Source organism: Entelurus aequoreus, linkage group LG06 (genome assembly GCF_033978785.1).
Source record: "Entelurus aequoreus isolate RoL-2023_Sb linkage group LG06, RoL_Eaeq_v1.1, whole genome shotgun sequence".
NCBI lineage: Eukaryota > Metazoa > Chordata > Actinopteri > Syngnathiformes > Syngnathidae > Entelurus > Entelurus aequoreus.
In genome coordinates this window covers 9389522-9413773 of record NC_084736.1, presented here as the reverse complement: position 1 = coordinate 9413773, position 24252 = coordinate 9389522, and the positions used below count along the sequence as shown (strand labels likewise).

Below are 24252 nucleotides of genomic sequence, written 5' to 3'. Positions count from 1 at the left end.
CAGTGCGGCTTATAACCCGGTGCGCCTTATATATGGATTAATATTAATATTTATTTTCATAAAGTTTAGGTCTCGCAACTACGGTAAACAGCCGCCATCTTTTTTCCCCTGTAGAAGAGGAAGCGCTTCTTCTTCTACGGTAAGCAACCGCCCCCATAGAAGAGGAAGCGCTTCTTCTTCTACTGTAAGCAACCGCCAAGGTGAGCACCCGCCCCCGTAGAAGAAGAAGAAGCGCGCGGATATTACGTTTCATTTCATTTGTGTGTTTCTGTAAAGACCACAAAATGGCTCCTACTAAGAGACACACGTACAAGGTTTATGGCGTCACATTAGTACAAAAAATCCAAGCGCGTAAAAACTGTTATCGCGCGCTGATTCTCCACTTCGTGCGCGCGCGCGGCGCCTTCTTGCGTGCACGCTGTCTCGGTCTGTGCGCTGTCATGTTTCATTTTGGTACTTTGGGGGCGGGCATGCTTAGACCGCCCCTTCTTTCTGATTGGCTTTGAGCAATCAGAAGTATAGCAGGGCGGGTCATCGTCAATATGTATCAAGATTTGTGGAGGAAGAAGTGGATAAAAAAATGTTGGCTGAAAAAGAGGTAAGTTGTTGAACTGGTTTGGAGTGATTGTAAGGGTACTATTACTAAAAATAATAATAATACATTTTTATTTATAAAAACACTTTTCATACATTTAAAATGCAGCTCAAAGTGCTTTACATAGTTAAAAACAAAATGAGAAATAACACCCACACCCCATGAAGACAGTCAAACATGTACATAAAAATAAACAAACAACAACAACAACAATAATAATAACAACACAATGACAATAGCCAATCACAGGAACCCTCTGGACGTGGAGATCCAGAGGGCTCTTTGAGGAAACACTAGATGATCAAATACATGGATTAAAAATAATTAAAATACACATCAGGTAAAAGTCCAAAAATAATGTGAAATAAGATAAGATATAATCAAACATAAAAATAAACTACAATATGAAAAACTATAAAATAAAATAAAATACAATAAAAACTGAAATATAAATATAATAAGACCATATAAAAATAGGCTAAGATATGATAAAACATAAAAATAAGCTAAGATATGATAAAACATAAAAATAACTAATACTAATAGAATAATCCTGCACATTGGGCCTAATATTTGTGTAGTAAAGTGGTTTTTGAATTCGAGCAATGTAATCTGAAAGATGTTTAAAATATCAACAATTAATGTTAATATTTTTGAAACAATATACTTCTCATAACATGAGTATCTGTGTGCATGAGAGAGTGGAAAGAAAAGCATTGCTTTAGTTTCACTTCATCTGCCTTTTTTTACAACCTACTTGAAGTTGTATATATATTTTTTTATTTTAATTTTTCAAAGCCAATCAGAAAGAAGGGGCAGTCTAAGCATGCCCGCCCCCAAAGTACCAAAATGAAACATGACAGCGCACAGACCGAGACAGCGCGCGCGCACAAAGGCACCACGCGCCCGCAAAAGGGTGTCGCGCGCGCGCACGAAGTGGAGAATCAGCGCGCGATAACAGTTTTTACGCGCTTGGATTTTTGGTACTAATGTGACGCCATAAAGGTTCCACTGACTGTTGATATTCCTGTGAACCGCACTGTGGATACAACGGGAGCACATACGGTGAATACCGTAATTTCCGGACTATAAGCCGCTACTTTTTCCCCTCGTTCTGGTCCCTGCGGCTTATACAACGGTGCGGCTTATACAAGGGTGCGGCTTATTTACGGCCTGTTCTTCTCCGACACCGACGAAGAGGATTTCGGTGGTTTTAGTACGCAGGAGGAAGACGATGACACAATGATTAAAGACTGACTTTTCATATACCGGTAGGCTGGTTATTTTGATAACGTACAGGCGAGCACTTTGTATTACTTTGCACCGTTGTATTATTTGTACTCTGCACGAATGCTGTTCGCCATGTCAAAGATGTGAAAGTTTAAATTGAATGATTGAAAGATTTATTGTTAATAAATGGGACGCTTTGCGTTCCCAAACAGTCATCTCTGTCCCGACAATCCCCTCCGTGGTAGCAGGAACCCCTATATACTACGCTAATTACACATCAAAACCCTGCGGCTTATAGTCGGGTGCGGCTTATATGTGGAGCAATCTGTATTTTCCCCTAAATTTAGCTGGTGCGGCTTATAGTCAGGTGCGGCTTATAGTCCGGAAATTACGGTATTCGCACCACAGGGAATCTGAAGTCGTCCTTCACTGTGGTTCTAGCTTGCCATGCTAACGGCCAGAAACTTCCACCCACGGTGATATTCAAAAGGAAGACCTTGCCAAAAGAGAACTTTCCATCATAAAAGCTAACTCGAAGGGATGGATGGTTGAAGAAAAAATGAGCGAAGAGACCGGGTGACTTTTTTCACGCAGCTCCATCCCCTGTTGATCTACGAGTCCATGCGCGTCCACATCATAGATCAGGGGTCACCAACGCGGTGCCCGCGGGCACCAGGTCGCCCGTAAGGACCAGATGAGTAGCCCGCTGGCCTGTTCTAAAAATAGCTCAAATAGCAGCACTTACCAGAGAGCTGCCTCTATTTTTTAAATTTTATTTATTTACTAGCAAGCTGGTCTCGCTTTGCCCGACATTTTTAATTCTAAGAGAGACAAAACCCAAATAGAATTTGAAAATCCAAGAAAATATTTTAAAGACTTGGTCTTCACTTGTTTAAATAAATTCATTATTTTTTTTACTTTGCTTCTTATAACTTTCAGAAAGACAATTTTAGAGAAAAAATACAACCTTGAAAATGATTTTAGGATTTTTAAACACATATACCTATTTACCTTTTAATTTCCTTCCTCTTCTTTCCTGACAATTTAAATCAATGTTCAAGTAAATTTATTTTTTTTATTGTAAAGAATAATAAATACATTTTAATTTAATTCTTCATTTTAGCTTCTGTTTTTTCAACGAAGAATATTTGTGAAATATTTCTTCAAACCTATTATGATTAAAATTTAAAAAAAATATTCTGGCAAATCTAGAAAATCTGTAGGATCAAATTTAAATCTTATTTCAAAGTCTTTTGAATTTCTTTTAAAATGTTTGTTCTGGAAAATCTAGAAAAAATGATTCGTCTTTGTTAGAAATATAGCTTGGTCCAATTTGTTATATATTCTAACAAAGTGCAGATTGGATTTTAACCTATTTAAAACAGGTCATCAAAATTCTAAAATTAATCTTAATCAGGAAAAATTAGTAATGATGTTCCATAAATAATTGTTTTAATTTTTTCAAAAAGATTCAAGTTAGCTAGTTTTTTTCTTCTTTTTTTCGGTTGAATTTTGAATTTTAGAGTTGAAATTGAAGATAAACTATGTTTCAAAATTTAATTGTCATTTTTTTCGTGTTTTCTCCTCTTTTAAACCGTTCAATTAAGTGTAAATATCATTCATTATTAATAATAACATAGAGTTAAAGGTAAATTGAGCAAATTGGCTATTTCTGGCAATTTATTTAAGTGTGTATCAAACTGGTAGCCCTTCGCATTAATCAGTACCCAAGAAGTAGCTCTTGGTTTCAAAAAGGTTGGTGACCCCTGTTATAGATGGTGTCAAAAAACAAGTGAAGCACACCGAAGAAGAAGAATTCGAGGGATTTGTGGATGAGTAATAACTTCAGAAAGTGAGCTTTAAATGTTTATTTTGTGTGTTGTGTGACATTAACGTTCGAGCAACGTTGAGTTATTGATGTTGCTATTGCTCTGCACTATTTCCAGTGTTACTATTTTTGTGATTGCACATTTGCACATTACATTTTGGGAGTGAACAGAGTTGTTAGAACGCTGGTTTGTAATATATTATTAAAGTTTGACTTGATTTTTTTCCCCCTCATCTTTTTCCATTCTTCATACATTTTTGAAAAATCTCCAAAGAGCCACTAGGGCGGCGCTAAAGAGCCGCATGCGGCCCTAGAGCCGCGGGTTGCTGACCCCCGAATTAGACTGATCCATCATGTTGTATGTAGAGAACATCCATCCATCATCTTCCGCTTACCCGAGGTCGGGTCGCGGGGGCAGCAGCCTAAGCAGGGAAGCCCAGACTTCCCTCTCCCCAGCCACTTCGTCCAGCTCCTCCCCGGGGGATCCCGAGGCGTTCCCCAGGCCAGCCGGGAGACATAGTCTTCCCAACGTGTCCTGGGTCTTCCCCGTGGCCTCCTACTGGTCGGGCGTGCCCTAAACACCTCCCTAGGGAGGCGTTCGGGTGGCATCCTGACCAGATGCCCGTAGAGAACATACAAACCCTTTATTTATTGAGTCAAAAATATACGTTATGCAGTTTACAAGCACAAATACGGTGTTAAATTTTTTTTCGTTTGTTTTAGTATGTTTTTTGTTTGAGGACAAACATGACACAAACCTTCCCAATTGTTAGAAAGCCCACGTTTTAATATGTTTGTGTGTGTGCTTCACTGGTGAGACTATTTGGGGAACATCGTTTTGTCCTACTCATTTCGGCGGTTCTTGAACTCACCGTAGTGCGGACTGTGACGCAACAGTTTGTTTACGCGTCAAATCGTTCACTCCTTTGTCCTCATTTTGTCCACCAAAAGTTTTATACTGTGCGTGAACGCACAAAGGTGCGGTTTGTTGATGTTATTGACTTGTTGGAGTGCTAATCAGGCATATTCGGTCACTGCGTGACTGTTACTTACTTTTTAGTGAGTTAAATTAACCAAAGGTTATTTCCCATGATTTCTGCAGGTAACTTTATGTATTCTAATGCCTTTTTGACTGACCTATCTGACTGTTTTTTTTGACATTCCCTTTAGCGTAGCGTAGGTGCGGCTAATAGGTAAACAAAGTTTTGAAATATGCCATTCATTGAAGGTGCGGCTTATGGTGCGGAAAATACGGTACACTCTATTTTCTGGTCAAATGCAGGCCGTGTTCAACGTGGAATATGTCACGGGGTCAGTGGGGGTTACCTTACATGAAACAGCTCCTGTGGAAGAGTTTGCCCTCGGCAAAGTGGCGCTGGACGAGATGGACGTGGCTCCTGCACGCCGCGCATTTGCTGTTCAGGGTGCCGTTTTTGTTCTGTGAAAAGAAACAACCGTCGTCGAACGAAAAAAGTGGACCTGGCTCAATAGGCCGTTCCTAATGAAGTGTCCGTAAACCGACCTGAGCTGCGGTAATTGCCAGCTCGGGCGACGTCCGTGTGGCGGCAACGGTGGGAGGGGCCGGACTCTTGATGGCGGTCTTGGTTTTGACCGCCACTGGGAGATTCTTCTTCTCTGACGGCGTCTCCTTGGAGCCCCCCGCCGGCCTCTTGACTCCTCCCACTGAGGAAGCAGAAATAGGGATGGGCGATACCACACTTTTAGGATTCGATATGATACCCATACTTTTTCTTGCATTTTCATCGATACCGATACCAATAATTTCTTATTGGCAATTTTTTTGTCAGTCAAAAATATTACTACTATTGTTATTATTTAAGACAAATCACAAGACAAATACAGACCATTTATACCACATTTATTATGGTCCATATATAATAAAAGTAAAATTATTATAATAAAAGTAAAATTTAAATAAATAACATAAATATGAAAAATAAATTAAATATTATATATAATAATAACTATATATTATATATAATAATAATTAAATATTAGGGCTTTCCAATTAACAGTCAAATCCGAATTGCAAGAATCTGCAGTTATTTTTTAAAGTTTGTGATATAATTAGCAATTAATGAAATATGAAATTGGCTAATGTTTTCGAAATGTAAGAAATGATGTTACAGATTAAAACCAAAATCACATTCAATCATATATTCAAGATTTTCTTGGAAAAAAATAAAGCTGTAATGCAAAGATGAAGAATCTCCAAATTGTATCTCTTTCTTATCTTGTTTTAAATACTCAACTAACAGTAAATTCCCCTGTGTGGAAATTATTTGAATTTAGGATAATCATTTAAACAAAAATATTCAGTAAACATTACTAAAAAAAACAATGCCTGTTTTAAGTCAGCAATTGGACAACACTGGATATGCCTGGCTGCATCGCTGTCGGCTTGCACGTTGACCACGCTCATTGGCTGTCTCCTGTCACGTGACTGGGCCAGCTCTATACTCTGCCAGGTATACAGGGCTGTCCCAGCACATAGTAAGTTAAGTAAGTCATCAAAAACATCTGAAAGTGATGCTTGCACCACCCACACGCCGATTTTTGGTTTATATCGATACTTTTTTTCAGAAAAGTGATGCCAAATGAGTAGCGTGTGAGTATCGATATATCGATACCACAGGATCGATACGCACATCCCTAAGCAGAAACACTCGCTTGAAGCTCTACTGCTCACTAGTGTTACATGTCGGAGTTATTGTGCAGAAATGTGGGGAAATAACTAGAAATGTGCGCTTCATTCGTTCACCGTGTTACAAAAAAGGATCAATTAGATCAGGGGTCGGCAACCCAAAATGTTGAAAGAGCCATATTGGACCAAAAATACAAAAACAAATCTGTCTGGAGCCGCAAAAAAATAAAAGCCATATTACATGATTCATGAGATATACATTTAATTTAAGACGACTTAAAGTAAACTAAATGACCTCAAATATACCTACAAATGAGGCATAATGATGCAATATGTACATATCGCTAGCCTAAATAGCATGTTAGCATCGATTAGCTTGCAGTCATGCAGTGACCAAATACCGTATTTCCTTGAATTGCCGCCGGGAATATAGTATTCGCCTGCCTAGAATTACAGCCGGGTCAAGCTCGTTTCACAAAATAATTAGCGCATGCTTGGCACTTCCGCCGGGTCAAATATGAGTCATTAAATGACTCCCGCCTCCTGGTGGTAGAGGGCGCTAGTGATCCTTCTTGCGACTACTGGTACTGCAGAAGACAACAAGCAGCAAGCGTGAGCAGCGATCGTTTGCTTGCACTTTTAACATGGAGGATTACATATCTAAAATAAAACAGTTTTCTAAACTGGACTTTCAATCGAAGCAGGAGGTAATAATTAAAGGAATATCTCCATCGAGACAGAGAGACTTTTAAAACTGAAGAAAGATAAGGAAGACTGCTTTTGATCAGAAGCAGCTGCACATGGACTCATTTATAAGTAAAGGTAAGACCATAATAACGTTTTTTTTTATTAAATGTGCTTCTCATGATAAGGTAAGCGCCGGAGTGAGAAGAGGTTTTAAAATAATTAGCGCATGCTTGCCCATTCCGCATGCTTTTGGTAAGCGCAGGAGTGAGAAGAGGTTTTAAATTCATTAGCGCCCCGGCTGCTATTCAAGGAAATACGGTATGTCTGATTATCATTAGCACTCCACACAAGTCAATAACATCAACAAAACTCACCTTTGTGAACTCATGCACAACGTTAAAAGTGTGGTGGATAAAATGAGACAGAAAAAGAAGTGGCATAAAACACGTCCTGGAAAGTCGGAGAAAGTTATGCATGTAAACAAACTATACGGTGAGTTCAAGGACCGCCAAAATTAGTAGGACAAAACGGCGCTCGCCAAATACTCGAATCAGTGAAGCATGTTTAATATAAACAGTGTGATTTCTAACAATTAGGGAGGTTTGTGTCATGTTTGTCCTCCTACAGAAACCATACTAAAACAAAAAAATAGATTTTTTTTTCCCCTCATCTTTTTCCATTCTTCATACATTGTTGAAAAATCTCCAAAGAGCCACTAGGGCGGCGCTAAAGAGCCGCATGCGGCTCTAGAGCCGCGGGTTGCCGACCCCCGAATTAGACTGATCCATCATGTTGGATGTAGAGAACATCCATCCATCTTCTTCCGCTTATCCGAGGTCGGGTCGCGGGGGCAGCAGCCTAAGCAGGGAAGCCCAGACTTCCCTCTCCCCAGCCACTTCGTCCAGCTCCTCCCCGGGGGATCCCGAGGCGTTCCCCAGGCCAGCCGGGAGACATAGTCTTCCCAACGTGTCCTGGGTCTTCCCCGTGGCCTCCTACCGGTCGGGCGTGCCCTAAACACCTCCCTAGGGAGGCGTTCGGGTGGCATCCTGACCAGATGCCCATAGAGAACATACAAACCCTTTATTTATTGAGTCAAAAATATTGAAGTTCGATGACTTGGTAAAATTACGTTATGCAGTTTACAAGCACAAATACGGTGTTAAATTTTTTTTTTTTTGTTTTAGTATGTTTTTTGTTTGAGGACAAACATGACACAAACCTTTGTTCACCCCCTGGGAGGTGAGGGGAGCAGTGAGCAGCAGCGGTGGCCGCGCCCGGGAATCATTTTGGTGATTTAACCCCCAATTCCAACCCTTGATGCTGAGTGCCAAGCAGGGAGGTAACGGGTCCCATTTTTATAGTCTTTGGTACGACTCAGCCGGGATTTGAACTGACTTAAATCAGGGATGTCCAAAGTGCGGCCCGGGGGCCATTTGTGGCCCGCAGCTAATTGTTTACCGGCCCGCCACACATTCTGCAAAAATTGATAATATTGCAAAAATTTAAAAAAACATTGAAAAAAGTGAAATGAGGTGAAATGTAACGAGAAAAAGTTGCAATGTTGACACAAAGCTGCCATGCAGGCTGTTTTTATTCTTTTGTCTTTCTTTATTTTTCTTTTTTTTACCATTGCTCAAAAAAAAAAAGTTATAATGAATTATTGACCTATTCAAGGCTCCAATTACTTCAAAAATTTCACTTTAAAATGTTTTATGTGGAAAAATGATTGCATATATTTTGTGGTTTCCATATTAAAAACATCAAAGTTTTCTCTGACAAAAGAGCATAAAAACAAACAAAAAATAATAGTTCAAACGTAAAATCGACAGATATATCTGAACTTGATCTCGTAACTTAAGTGTTGAGAGTAAAAAAAATTAATAAAAATGTATCACTTTATGAGTGGGGCACCTTTTGGATCCCAAACATATTTAGTGGGATTTTATTAATATTTTCATTGATTTCTCAAAAATATTAAAGAATTAAAATCAATGGTGTCCTGCATTATTGATCTTTTAGGGCTCTAATTACTAAATACTGCATATTTCCAGTTTTGCTATAAAAAACAAAGTTGTCTTTGACAGAAAAGGCATAAAACCTTTTTTTTTCTTTTTTTTTTACTTTTTATCAACCTGAAGTTGATATAGAGATTTACTGTAAGCGTTAAATAAAAAATAATAATAATAATTTTACTTATTTTTTTATTTTTTAATGACTGAGACCCTTTATGGTCCCCGGGAGCTCTAAAGGTTAAAAATAAAAATCCATATATTTTGTTATGGTTTGAAAATGAAAAATATCAAAATGGCCCCCGCATGCTTAAATTTCCTCAGTGGAAAAAGTTTGGACACCCCTGACTTAAATGAACAGACATGACAATTAAATGGACTATCAATCTATGTTAACAAAAACTGCACTTCAATAAATATTGAACATCTTGAAATGCAGTATTTTTCCCTGATTGGAAAAACTGGGTTGTGTGGTTTGTTTTGTTGTCTTGTTGATTCCCAATCATCGTATTTAATATTTTTTAATGCCATTTAAGACCTTGATTTTTGCAAAATTCATATACTGACTTGTAAGGCTTTCTAAAGACCTACAGAAACCCTGTTTGCGTACACAGTCTGGTTATCTGACCTACACACACTCCACTTCAATACTAGTTGTGTTCTCACTGGGCGAGCGTCCTTTGAAGTAGTTGTAGTACTGGGAGACGTAGGTGAGGATGCTGAGTCTGTCCGGGATCCTTAAAGACACCATGTCCTCCGCGTCCAACAACGCCGGGATTCCCAACTTCTCTTCTGCCACCTGAAAGGCCTTGAAGAGGGGGGGAAAAAACAAACACTGACATTTGTCTGTAGTTTCATGCGCAGTGTTTCCCACACATTCATTTATTTTTGGCGGACCGCCACGAAAGAATTAAGGCCGCCACAAAATTTTTTTTTTTTTTTTTTTTTTTAATTTAAATTTTTTTTTTTAATTTTATTTATTTTTTTTTTAATTTAAAAAATGTTTTTTTTATTTTTTTTATTTTTTTATTATTATTTTTTTTTTTTTTGGTCCTGTCCAGCTTTACAAAAGAGAAGTGTAGGATCAAGATTTTTGGAGCTCTTTGTTCAGTGGATCAGATGTTTGATGAAGCTCTGTGTCTATCTACCACCACTACTGTTTTCTGTTTATTTGTTACTGACTGTGGCAGGACACCTCTGCCTCTGTTTCACTTTATGTTGCTGGTAAATAATATGGTTGTAGTAGTAGGCTAAAGTTAAATTATTTAGTATGCACTAATTAAAGGGGCAGAGCTTTAAGAGACATTTTAGCTTTTATATTTTTATAAGATATATTTTTTGTAAGAACCACAAATATATTTCAGTGAATAACTTATTGTTCAAATCTGTATATAAATATGTACATAAAGTGCTGTAATTAGAGATGTCCGATAATATCGGCCTGCCGATATTATCGGACGATATATGCGTTAAAATGTAATATCGGAAATGATCGGTATCGTTTTTTTTTATTATCGGTATCGTTTTTTTTGTTTTTTTTTAATTAAATCAACATAAAAAACACAAGATACACTTACAATTAGTGCACCAACCCAAAAAACCTCCCTCCCCCATTTACACTCATTCACACAAAAGGGTTGTTTCTTTCTGTTATTAATATTCTGCTTCCTACATTATATATCAATATATATCAATACAGTCTGCAAGGGATACAGTCCGTAAGCGCACATGATTGTGCGTGCTGCTGGTCCACTAATAATACTAACCTTTAACAGTTAATTTTACTAATTTTCATTCATTACTAGTTTCTATGTAACTGTTTTTATATTGTTGTACTTTCTTTTTTATTCAAGAAAATGTTTTTAATTTATTTATCTTATTTTACTAATTTTTTTAAAAAGTACCTTATCTTCACCATACCTGGTTGTCCAAATTAGGCATAATAATGTGTTAATTCCACGACTGCATATATCGGTTGATATCGGTATCGGTTGATATCGGTATCGGTAATTAAAGAGTTGGACAATATCGGAATATCGGATATCGGCAAAAAGCCATTATCGGACATCCCTAGTTGTAATTATATTGTAAAATGGATGGATGGATGGATGGATGTTTAAAACAAAACAGTTATTAATTAGTAAGTTTACATTTTTTGAGCCTTTTTAGAGAAAATCATATCATTGTAGTAAATTATGCAAATTACTCGATGATGTCATGGTGACCACGCCCATAGCCACGCCCCCACCGCCACAGGTATCTTGGCAGTTTATGGGAAACACTGATGCGTCATGAGTCAGACAAAACAGAGGTCTTTAAATACTCCGAACAACGGAATAGTGTGCTTCGCCCTGAGATCGGTAGGTTATGAGTTCAAACAAAAGTTGATGACGAATGGTGTGTTTCCATCAAGACATGGACTGCCAAGTATTTATTTACAGAAATTAAAGGTAAAGCCATGTGCTTAATTTGTGGTACACAGGTTGCTGTGTTTAAAGAATATCATTTGAATCGCCTCTACACGACGAAGCACGAGGAAAAATACCGGAATCTGTCTGATGAAGCGTGCGCAAATGAGGCTGATGCGTTGATGGTAAAATTGCAAACTCAACAAGGACTTTTTGCCATATTTCACACCCCCAGAGATGCAGCCGTCAGGACAAGTTTCGTAATTTCTCACAAAATCGCCAGAAAAAGTAAGGCGTTTTCTGACGGAGAGTTTATTAAGGAGTGCTTATTGGACTCTGTTGCACTGATATGCCCGGAGAAGAGGGTCGCATTTGAGAACGTGTCACTCTCCCGACGCACTGTAACGAGGCGGGTTGAGACCATCGCTAGAAACTTGGGGCTTCAGCTGAAGAACAGAACGGCCGTCTTTGACTGTTTTTCGCTGGCTTTGGATGAGAGCTGCGATGTACGTGACACCGCCCAGCTGCTCATCTTCTTACGCGGGATAACTGCAGACTTTCAAATCACGGAGTAGCTGGCAGCCATGATGTCAATTAAAGAGACAACCACAGGTAATGACTTGTTCACTTATGCCTGGTTCACACCAACGGCGCTTGCCGCGCTTTAAAGCGGCGAGCAAAGCGCCGTCATTTTTGGCAATTTTTCCACGAATATCCCGATCTCTGAAGTAATGTTATGCTTTGATACGCTCTGATACGCTCTGATACGAATTAGTTGCCGCTTTGTTACCGTTCCTCACGCTTTGATCCCGCTTTGATACGCTTTAAATCACGCTTTGATACGTTTTATTACGCTTTATTGAACTTTATTACGCTTTGATGCGATCCTGACGCTTTAAATCAGGCTCTGACACGATTATCAAGCTCTGTTGTGCATTGTTACAACAAAAATAAGAAAAAAAATGTGAAAAACTCAGTATACTGTTTTCCACACATTTTTTATATTCATTTATTTTTCAATTTCTCTTTTTTTTCGTTATATTATGTTTTATATCTTCATTTCTTTTATTTTTGTCATCTTAATATCTATCTTTCATTTCTTATGCTAGTTGAAAATAATAAAGGCAATTATCCACACATTTTTTATATTCATTTATTTTTTCAATTTCTCTTTTTTTCCGTTATATTATGTTTTATATCTTCATTTCTTTTATTTTTGTCATCTTAATAAATATCTATCTTTCATTTCTTATGCTAGTTGAAATTAATAAAAGGCAATTATTCACACATTTTTTATATTCATTTATTTTTCAATTTCTCTTTTTTTTTCGTTATATTATGTTTTATATCTTCATTTCTTTTATTTTTGTCATCTTAATAAATATCTATCTTTCATTTCTTATGCTAGTTGAAAATAATAAATGGCATTTATCCACACATTTTTTATATTCATTTATTTTTCAATTTCTCTTTTTTTCCGTTATATTATGTTTTATATCTTCATTTCTTTTATTTTTGTCATCTTAATAAATATCTATCTTTCATTTCTTATGCTAGTTGAAAATAATAAAAGGGAATTATCCACACATTTTTTATATTCATTTATTTTTTCAATTTCTCTTTTTTTTCCCCGTTAAATTATGTTTTATATCTTCATTTCTTTTATTTTTGTCATCTTAATAAATATCTACCTTTCATTTCTTATGCTAGTTGAAAATAATAAAAGGCAATTATCCACACATTTTTTATATTCATTTATTTTTCAATTTCTCTTTTCTTCCGTTATATTATGTTTTATATCTTCATTTCTTTTATTTTTGTCATCTTAATAAATATCTATCTTTCATTTCTTATGCTAGTTGAAAATAATAAAAGGCAATTATCCACACATTTTTTATATTCATTTATTTTTTCAATTTCTCTTTTTTTTCCGTTATATTATGTTTTATATCTTCATTTCTTTTATTTTTGTCATCTTAATAAATATCTATGTTTCATTTCTTATGCTAGTTGAAAATAATAAAAGGCAATTAGCCACACATTTTTTATATTCATTTAATTTTTCAATTTCTTTTTTTTTTGTTATATTATGTTTTATATCTTCATTTCTTTTATTTTTGTCATCTTAATAAATATCTATCTTTCATTTCTTATGCCAGTTGAAAATAATAAAAGGCAATTATCCACACATTTTTTATATTCATTTATTTTTCAATTTCTCTTTTTTTTGTTATATTATGTTTTATATCTTCATTTCTTTTATTTTTGTCATCTTAATAAATATCTATCTTTCATTTCTTATGCTAGTTGAAAATAATAAAAGGCAATTACCTACACATTTTTTATATTCATTTATTTTTCAATTTCTCTTTTTTTCGTTATATTATGTTTTATATCTTCATTTCTTTTATTGTTGTCATCTAAATAAATATCTATCTTTCATTTCTTATGCTAGTTGAAAATAAGAAAAGGCAATTATCCACACATTTTTTATATTCATTTATTTTTCAATTTCTCTTTTCTTCCGTTATATTATGTTTTATATCTTCATTTCTTTTATTTTTGTCATCTTAATAAATATCTATCTTTCATTTCTTATGCTGGTTGAAAATAATAAAAGGCAATTATCCACCCATTTTTTATATTCATTTATTTTTTCAATTTCTCTTTTTTTCCATTACATTATGTTTTATATCTTCATTTCTTTTATTTTTGTCATCTTAATAAATATCTATCTTTCATTTCTTATGCTAGTTGAAAATAATAAAAGGCATTTCTTTTATGAAACGTAACACATTCTCTTTATTATTAACATTTTCATACAGAAAAATGATAGACAGTAATGTCAAACTGCAACATCAAACAGCAGAAGTACAGAAACAATGATCATCGTATAAAAAAGGCAATGATGCAAGTAATCCTGTGTTGGTTTTACATAAAAGTTTCAATGTCACTAGTCAATATCACAGTCACTTCCTATTTGTAGGGGTCTGCGCTTTGAACCAAGATCTGTTAAGCTTTCCTACGCTTTTAGTCAAGTTTTGCTGAGCTTTGTCACGCTTTGATACGCTCTTGGGCGCTTTATTCCATTCTTGACAGAGCGCAGAATTTTTTTTAAACCGTTTAAAAATTTTTGGCGAACTTGCCGCATGTCCCGCTTCACTACAAGCTTTCCCACGATCCATTAGGACCCTCACGCTTTAATCAGGCTTTGTTACGCTATAACGCCGCTTTGCATGCCGCTTTAAAGCGCCGTCAAAGCGCCGTTGGTGTGAACCTAGCATAAGGTAAATGCGTGTTTGGACATGTTAGGACTGAAATGGGACAAGCTGGCAGGTTTTGATTGATTGAGACTTTTATTAGTAGGTTGCACAGTGAAGTACATATTCCGTACAATTGACCACTAAATGGTAACACCCCAATAAGTTTTTCAACTTGTTTAAGTCGGGGTCCACTTAAATTGATTCATGATACAGATATATACTATCATATATATACTATCATCATAATACAGTCATCACACAAGATAATCACATTGAATTATTTACATTATTTACAATCAGGGGTGTGGAGGGGGGGGGGTGGGGGGGGAGAGATATGGACATCAAGTAGTGGACATAGAGAGAGAGAGAGAGAGAGAGAGAGATCAGAAGGCATAAGAAAAAGAAAAAGTATCTGCATTTGATTGTTTACATTTGATTATTAGCAATCCGGGGAGGGTGTTAGTTTAGGGTTGTAGCTGCCTGGAGGTGAACTTTTATTGCGGTTTTGAAGGAGGATAGAGATGCCCTTTCTTTTATACCTGTTGGGAGCGCAAGGTGTGGCAACAGATGGTTGTCCAAATCTGACGGGGAAAAATGTTGGACTTTTAAAGAGGATGCAGGATAAAGGGACAGAAATGGACATTTTTGCATTGTATTATACATGAAAATAAAACCATCAAAAGCAATCTGCTTTTGTATAAAGTTAAGTTAGGCTAAAGGAAATTATTATTATTAATTATTATTATTTATCTTACGATATATATAAAATAATATTGAGCAAAATTTAATTGAAATATTGTCGATGTGGCCCTCAAGGAATGCTTGGGTCGCTCATGCGGCCCCCGGTAAAAATTAATTGCCCACCCCTGCGATGATGTGGCGACTTGTCCAGGGTGTACGCCGCCTTCCGCCCGGTTGTAGCTGAGATATGCTCCAGCACCCCCCGCGACCTCAAAGGGAATAAGCGGTAGAAAATGGATGGATGGAACTTCCAGTCTCATGCGTCATGAGTCAGACAGAACATTGGTCTTTAAATAGTCCAAACAACGGAATAGTGTACTTCCTGTGCTCCGCTGGCAGGGTAAGCAGGATGGAGCATTGTTTAGCATCCAGCCGGGACACGCTCATTAAAGAGCTAACAAGATGACACACACCACGGTGTGTTATCTAACAAGACCCGCTAGAAGGGAACGTGACACTTCATGGAAAATACAAGGGTGTCCATTACCGGGACGAACTCGGGTTTCTTTTACGAGGAGCATCCTCGCCACTCCTAAAACCTCGGAATACTTGGTCCGAGTGTCTGACCTGCAGGAAGTGAACTTCCATGAGAAGACGCTCACAGTGCACTGAGGGCGTCCTCGAGAGGAAGCGGCAAAAAATGGGACAAAGCCTCAAAATAATATTGGGAAAAAGTCCCCAGCTTTGGGACTTGGGAGGTAAATGTAACAAAACCAGACCAAGTGGACACAAAACGCTGGGAAGGCAGAAACACTAGGGCCTAGGGGGATGTACCAGTGTTTTGGAGGGCCATGTTTGGCCCCAGAGGGCCTCTTCTAACAGTGAATACTATTATTACACCATTATTTTATGCATTTTATTAATAGATTTTTTTTAATTTTTTTTTTAATGTAAAAAATAATATTACTGTGAATGGAAAAACAGTACTGCTGTTTTTCCATCCATTTTCTACCGCTTGTCACTTTTGGGGTGGCGGGGGGTGCTGGAGCCTATCTCAGCTGCATTCGGGCGGGAGGCGGGGTACACCCTGGACAAGTCGCCACCTCATCACAGTTTTTTGGTTAAAAAAAAAAAAAAAAAAAAAAGGCAGCTTGGTTGCCAGAATGTTACTGTAAAATTTACATTACTTTTTTTTTACTGTAAATAAAAAAAACAGTTAAATTTTGGCACCTGAGCTGCCAGTTTTTTTGTTTTTAAATTTTTTTTGACATTTCTGTCAACGAAGATTTGCTTCAGCCTGCGACATAATCATTTTGATAGTAAGCTAATATAGACACTTACATCATGTGTTGCCTTCATTATAACACTTATATAAAACTTTTAAAGTCATTTTGATAGTAGGCTAATATAGCTAATATAGACACTTGCATCATGTGTTGCCTTCATTATAATACTTATATAAGACTTTTAAAGCCATTTTGATAGTAGGCTAATATAGACACTTACATCATGTGTTGCCTTCATTATAACACTTATATAAGACTTTTAAAGCCATTTTGATAGTAGGCTAATATAGCTAATATAGACACTTGCATCATGTGTTGCCTTCATTATAATACTTATATAAGACTTTTAAAGCCATTTTGATAGTAGGCTAATATAGACACTTACATCATGTGTTGCCTTCATTATAACACTTATATAAAACTTTTAAAGTAATTTTGATAGTAGGCTAATATAGCTAATATAGACACTTACATCATGTGTTGCCTTCATTATAACACTTATATAAGACTTTTAAAGTCATTTTGATAGTCGGCTAATATAGACACTTACATCATGTGTTGCCTTCATTATAACACTTATATAAGACTTTTAAAGTCATTTTGATAGTCGGCTAATATAGACACTTACATCATGTGTTTCCTTCATTATAAGACTTATATAACTGTTGTCCTGTGTGTTTTTTTTAAATAAATTTTGATGTCTATTTTACTGTTTTAATTGGTTTTACCCTTTAAAAATCGATTTTAATCATATTTATTTTTTATATTGTCTCTGTATTGGTTTTCTATTCATTTATTCTTTGTTTTTATTCAGTCATTGGTGTAGCATAATATTGTTTTTAATATTGTTTTTAACATGGCTGTGCAGCACTTTGGAAACATTTTTGTTGTGTAAATGTGCTATATAAATAAAGTGGATTGGATTGGATTGGATAGTAGGCTAATATAGCTAATATAGACACTTACATCATGTTTTGCCTTCATTGTAACACTTATATAAGACTTTTAAAGTCATTTTGATAGTAGGCTAATATAGACACTTACATCATGTGTTGTCTTCATTATAACACTTATATAAGGCTTTTAAAGTCATTTTGATAGTAGGCTAATATAGACACTTACATCATGTGTTGTCTTCATTATAACACTTATATAAGGCTTTTAAAGTCATTTTGATAGTAGGCTAATATAGACACTTACATCATGTGTTGTCTTCATTATAACACTTATATAAGACTTTTAAAGTAATTTTGATAGTAGGCTAATATAGCTAATATAGACACTTACATTATGTGTTGCCTTCATTATAACACTTATATACGACTTTCAAAGTCATTTTGATAGTAGGCTAATATAGCTAATATAGACACTTACATTATGTGTTGCCTTCATTATAACACTTATATAAGACTTTCAAAGTCATTTTGATAGTAGGCTAATATAGCTAATATAGACACTTACATCATGTGTTGCCATCATTATAACACTTATATAAGACTTTTAAAGTAATTTTGATAGTAGGCTAATATAGCTAATATAGACACTTACATTATGTGTTGCCTTCATTATAACACTTATATAAGACTTTCAAAGTCATTTTGATAGTAGGCTAATATAGCTAATATAGACACTTACATTATGTGTTGCCTTCATTATAACACTTATATAAGACTTTCAAAGTCATTTTGATAGTAGGCTATTATAGCTAATATAGACACTTACATCATGTGTTGTCTTCATTATAACACTTACATAAGACTTTTAAAGTCATTTTGATAGTAGGCTACTATAGCTAATATAGACACTGACATCATGTGTTGCCTTCATTATAACACTTATATAAGACTTTTAGTCATTTTGATAGTAGGCTAATAGACACTTACATCATGTGTTATTGCTCATAAACAATCCACGGAAATACAAGCCAGACCGAATAAATAACTCTCGGATTAGTGCCCTGCCGCAGGTGAGCATGCCGAACACTAATCAGAGGCAGGTGAAACCAATCAGCACCCATGGCAACCGAAACAAACCGGAAACAGGAACTTAGGGAGTCCAAAACTAAACAGAACACGACTAAACAAAAACATGAAATGACATTCCGGAGTCTAAAAGCAATAATAATAAATATTACTTTTTTTTGCCACACAAAGTGTCGCAAAACACTTTTTTTTGTCCGACTTGTTTAAAATGTTGAACAATGAGATGTCTCACCAGCTTGTTGTTGTCAAACACGTCCTCCTTGCGAAGAGACTCATAATCTCTGAACACAAACAACACAAATAATATTTCTCTGCATTGGTGTTGAATTTAAAACAAAGTTTAGCAGAATTTATATAACACACATCAATTATTTTTAAAGGGAAAAGCGGTAGAAAATGGATGGATGGTTGTTGAATTGGGAAAAACAAGTTGTGCAGAACTTACATGAGGTCAGGTCTGTGTCTGTGGATGAGGGCGCAGAAGGCCAGGCCGCTCCTGAAGGATGACGTCATGTTGCTGATGCTGACGTCACTGTAGCCCTCACACGCACACCTGCACCACTGCTCCAACGCCTGGACGGCCGACATATGCTCACTAAAGTCGCCAAAAATGTTTAGAAAATGGAGGAGGCGGCTGGAGGGAGGGAGGGTGGAGAAAAAAACGCAGCTTTTGTGGAGGTTTGGTTCGGGGAGCGTCACGCCGCAGCTGCGTCTAGTTTGCTTCTCCTTACCTGACTGAGTCAATGAGGCGAGAGCGGAGTGTGAGTTCCTCGCCCGCTGATTCGTCACAAGTTTAAAAGTGGGACTTGACGTAGAAAAATAATGTGCTAAAAAAAATATTGAAACTTAATTCAGCGATACTCTTAAGAATAACATAACATACAAAAAAAAAGTTATGATTTTTTTTTTTTTTTTTTAAATAATTTAATAAATGTTACTAGCCTCAGTACACCATTAAAAGGGCTAGCTTCCTGGTATGTCGAAATATATCTAAATACAGCAGTGGTGGGCCTAACATAACCGGAAATCATTATCATAATTATAGATAAAAGTCATTTTTTAATTAGCTTTCCCTAAATATCTAAAAGTATTCATACTGTCTTCATGTCAAATTAGCATACTTGCCAACCTTGAGACCCCTTTGAGGTGGGCAGGGTCGGGGGGCGGGGTTAAGTGGGGAGGAGTATATTTATAACAAGAATTCACTGAAATTCAAGTATTACACATAAAATAAATACTTGACTTTCAGTGAATTCTATCTATATATTTTTTATTTTATTTTATTATATATATACTATATATATATATATAGTATATATGTATATATATATATATATATATATATATATATATATATATATATATATATATATATATACTATATATATATATATATATATATATATATATATATATACACATAAAATAAATACTTGACTTTCAGTGAATTCTATCTATATATTTTTTATTTTATTTTATTATATATATACTATATATATATATATACTATATATATATATATATATATATATATATATACTATATATATATATATATATATATATATATATATATATATATATATATATATATATATATATATATATACATAAAATAAATACTTGACTTTCAGTGAATTCTAGCTATATATTTTTTATTTTATTTTATTATATATATACTATATATATACTATATATATATATATATATATATATATATATATATATATATATAGTATATATATATATATATATATAGTATATATATATATATATATATATATATATATACACATAAAATAAATACTTGACTTTCAGTGACTTCTAGGACGGCGTGGCGAAGTTGGTAGAGTGGCCGTGCCAGCAATCGGAGGGTTGTTGGTTACTGGGGTTCAGGCCCGGCCCTAACCAATCTGGCACCCTAGGCAAGATTTTAGGTGGCGCCCCCCCCCCCACATCGGCAGTGAAGTGTATATACTCACAAGAAACCGAATAGCTTTGTCTTTGACCTTTTTTTTTTTACTTAAAGAAAGCAAATTAACAATCAGAATAGTTAACAAGATTAAAAAAAATATGGATAAATAAATTAATACAAAAAATAAAAAATGAATATATGAAATACAATATTTTTTACATGCATAAACACAAAATAAAACGTGTCAACAAGTTGCATAAAATAAATTAAAAATACAATATAAATAAGGCACTGCACAAAACAAGATATCAAACCAGTATGACTTTAACAACTATATTACAAAAAAAGGGGCTCCAACAGAGTTCTCTATTTGTGCTTTTTAATATTGAATTAACTAGAATGACTTACAAATTACTGTACACCAGGAAGTACTGTAATTACATAACGTTACATTATTATTTTCCATAACAATTTAGCCCCCTCCACAATATTAACCCGACGTTAAAACAGAACTAGCTATTTATTGATTAGCAATTGCCGAATCATGTAACATTAGCTTAATGCTAAAGGTTACTATCACATTCTGTAACAGACAAATCATTTCATGTAGGCTAACGTTACCTACCTGCTACCTCTGTCTTTTTCTCGTTTCTCCTCCTCTTCTTTTCTATTTTTTCTTCCCTGGGCACCTGACAGTTTTGGCCGTTTTGACATCTTGTGTTGATTTTTTGATGTGGTGAGTCCAAAAAGAGTCATGATATGGGAAGGGAGGGGGCGCACTGTGCCGGGGGCGTAATGTTGTAACAAATAATATTTCTATTAAATAGGCTTTACTTTGCATTTTAATTAACGTGGCATTATTTTATGTATTTAGAAATAATAGTACCAACTTTTTTTTTTTTTCCTCCAACATTTGTGGCACTGGCGTGGCGCCCCCTGATGGACGGCGCCCTTAGCATTTGCCTATACGGCCTATGCCACGGGCCGGCCCTGCTGGGGTTCAATCCCCACCTTCTACCATCCTAGTCACGTCCGTTGTGTCCTTGGGCAAGACACTTCACCCTTGCTCCTGATGGCTGCTGGTTAGCGCCTTGCATGGCAGCTCCCGCCATCAGTGTGTGAATGTGTGTGTGAATGGGTGAATGTGGAAATAGTGTCAATGCGCTTTGAGTACCTTGAAGGTAGAAAAGCGCTATACAAGTATAACCCATTTATCATTTACCATTTATTTATATATTTTATTTTATATATATATATATACACACACATAAAATAAATACTTGACTTTCAGTGAATTCCAGCTATATATTTTTCATTTTATTTTATTATATATATATATATATATATATAAATAAAATAAATACTTGACTTTCAGTGAATTCTAGTTATATATTTTTTATTTTATTATATATACATACATATATATATACATATATATATATATATATATATATATATATATATATATATATATATATATATATATATATATATATATATATATATATATACAGTATATATATATATATATATATATATATATATATATATATATATATATATATATATATAAAAATGAAATAAATACTTGACTTTCAGTGAATTCTAGCTATATATTTTATTTTTTATTTTATTATATATATATATATATATATATATATATATATATATATATATATATATATATATATATATATATATATATATATATATATATATATATATAGGTGTGAATGAATGATGGGTTCCCACTTCTCTGTGAGCACTTTGAGTATCTAACAATAGAATAGCGCGATATAAAATCGAATCCATTATTATTATTATATATATATATGTACCGTATTTTCCGCACTATAAGGCGCACCGGATTATAAGGCGCACCTTCAATGAATGGCCTATTTTTAAAACTTTGTTCATATATAAGGCGCACCGCATTATAAGGCGCATAGAATAGACCCTACAGTAGAGGCTGGGGTTGCGAGACCTGTTGTGGCTCAACATTGGTCCATATATAAATATATATAAATAATATCATTTGAGAAAATTGGAGGTTTTTAGGTGTGCCTTATAGTGCAGAAAATACGGTATATATATATATATATATATATATATATATATATATATATATATATATATATATATATATATATATATATATATATATATATATATATATATATATATATATATATATATATATATATATATATATATATATATATATATATGTGAAGCCCTTTGAGACACTTGTGATTTAGGGCTATATAAATAAACATTGATTGATGATTGATTGAATTTAATTGGAGAAAATTGGAGGTTTTTAGGTGCGCCTTATAGTGCGGAAAATACGGTATATATGTATATGATATATATATATATATATATATATATATATATATATATATATATATATATATATATATATATATATATATATATATATATATATATATATATATATATATATATATAAAAGAAATACTTGAATTTCAGTGTTCATTTATTTACACGTATACACACACACATAACACTCCTCTACTCATTGTTGTATTTGAAAGTGCAATGCTTTGCAGCCAGTAGCACAGCCTTTGAAGGAGCGTAGGTATGGGCAGCATCTGTGACATTTCATTTGCAGGAGAGGAGTGAGTTTAGGGTTCTATTCTCTGTCACTCGTCGTCGCCATGACGGCCTCTTCTTCGTTCTTCTGCTTCGTCTCCTTCTTGTTGTGTGTGCAGTTGTGCACTCTCCAAGAGCCGTAGATGTTATATAACGTGACCGGGCCGGCACGCTGTTTATATGGAGGAAAAGTGGACGGCTGGAAATTCGGGAGAAGGGTTGTCCCGGGAGATTTTCGGGAGAGGCACTGAAATTCGGGAGTCTCCCGGAAAATTCGTGAGGGTTGGCAAGTATGCATATTAGGCTCCTTCCAGTGCTGTTGTTTTTAGGTTGTAGAGTTTTTATCCAATCAGAATTCAGCTAGCATATGTTGCCATGCTGTACCAAATCTGCCTTTCGGAATCAACAACACGGGCACATACAGTTGATAGACAGTGGCGATAGCCAATCAGATCACGGCCTTCTAGATGGCCCTAATGCAGATGTTATGAGCCAGGTAAAATAAGAACTCCATTACCCAGCATGCCACAGTAGTGACGTGCATGCACAGTACCCAGGTTTTTGATGAGCACGCTGTGGAGTAAACTTTAAGAAGTCAGCCAACGCGCCTCGTCTGCGTCTTTTATGATTAGACAAGACAACACGTATATTTGAGCTCCAAACTTCATGCGACCTTTCTAATTAGCCCACGCACAGTACGCAGAGAGCTTCATGGAATGGGTTTCCATGGCCGAGCAGCTGCATCTAAGCCATGCATCACCGAGTCCAATGCCAAGCGTGGGATGCAGTGGTGTAAAGCATGTTGCCACTGGACTTTAGAGTGATGAATCATGCTTTTCCATCTGGGAATCTAAAGGACGAGAACGCTACATTTTGAACTGCATTGTGCGGAGTGTGAAATTTGGTGGAGGATGAATTATGGTGTGGGGTTGTTTTTCAGGAGTTGGGCTTGGCCCCTTAGTTGCAGTGAAAGGAACTTTGAATGCTCCAGGACAGCAAAACATTTTGGACAATTCCATGCTCCCAACCTGGTAGGAACAATTTGGAGCGTGGCCCCTCCCTCTTCCAACATGACTCTGCACCAGTGC

General features: G+C 35.3%; 1 protein-coding gene across 3 annotated transcripts in view; it reads right to left on the bottom strand.

Moving 5' to 3' along the window:
- Positions 1–19530, bottom strand: part of micall2a (mical-like 2a) — a 46722-nt gene extending 27192 nt beyond the window's left edge. For 2 of the 3 annotated variants that reach the window (XM_062049380.1, XM_062049382.1), the window contains exons 1-6: positions 19366–19530; positions 19080–19268; positions 18867–18915; positions 9681–9822; positions 5176–5336; positions 4985–5091 (exon numbers count right to left, since the gene is read on the bottom strand). In XM_062049380.1, coding sequence (XP_061905364.1) covers positions 4985–5091; positions 5176–5336; positions 9681–9822; positions 18867–18915; positions 19080–19222 — 602 coding nt within the window. In that variant the 5' untranslated portion in view covers positions 19223–19268; positions 19366–19530. The other variant, XM_062049381.1, reaches the window with a different exon arrangement.
- Positions 19531–24252: the final 4722 nt, after the last annotated feature.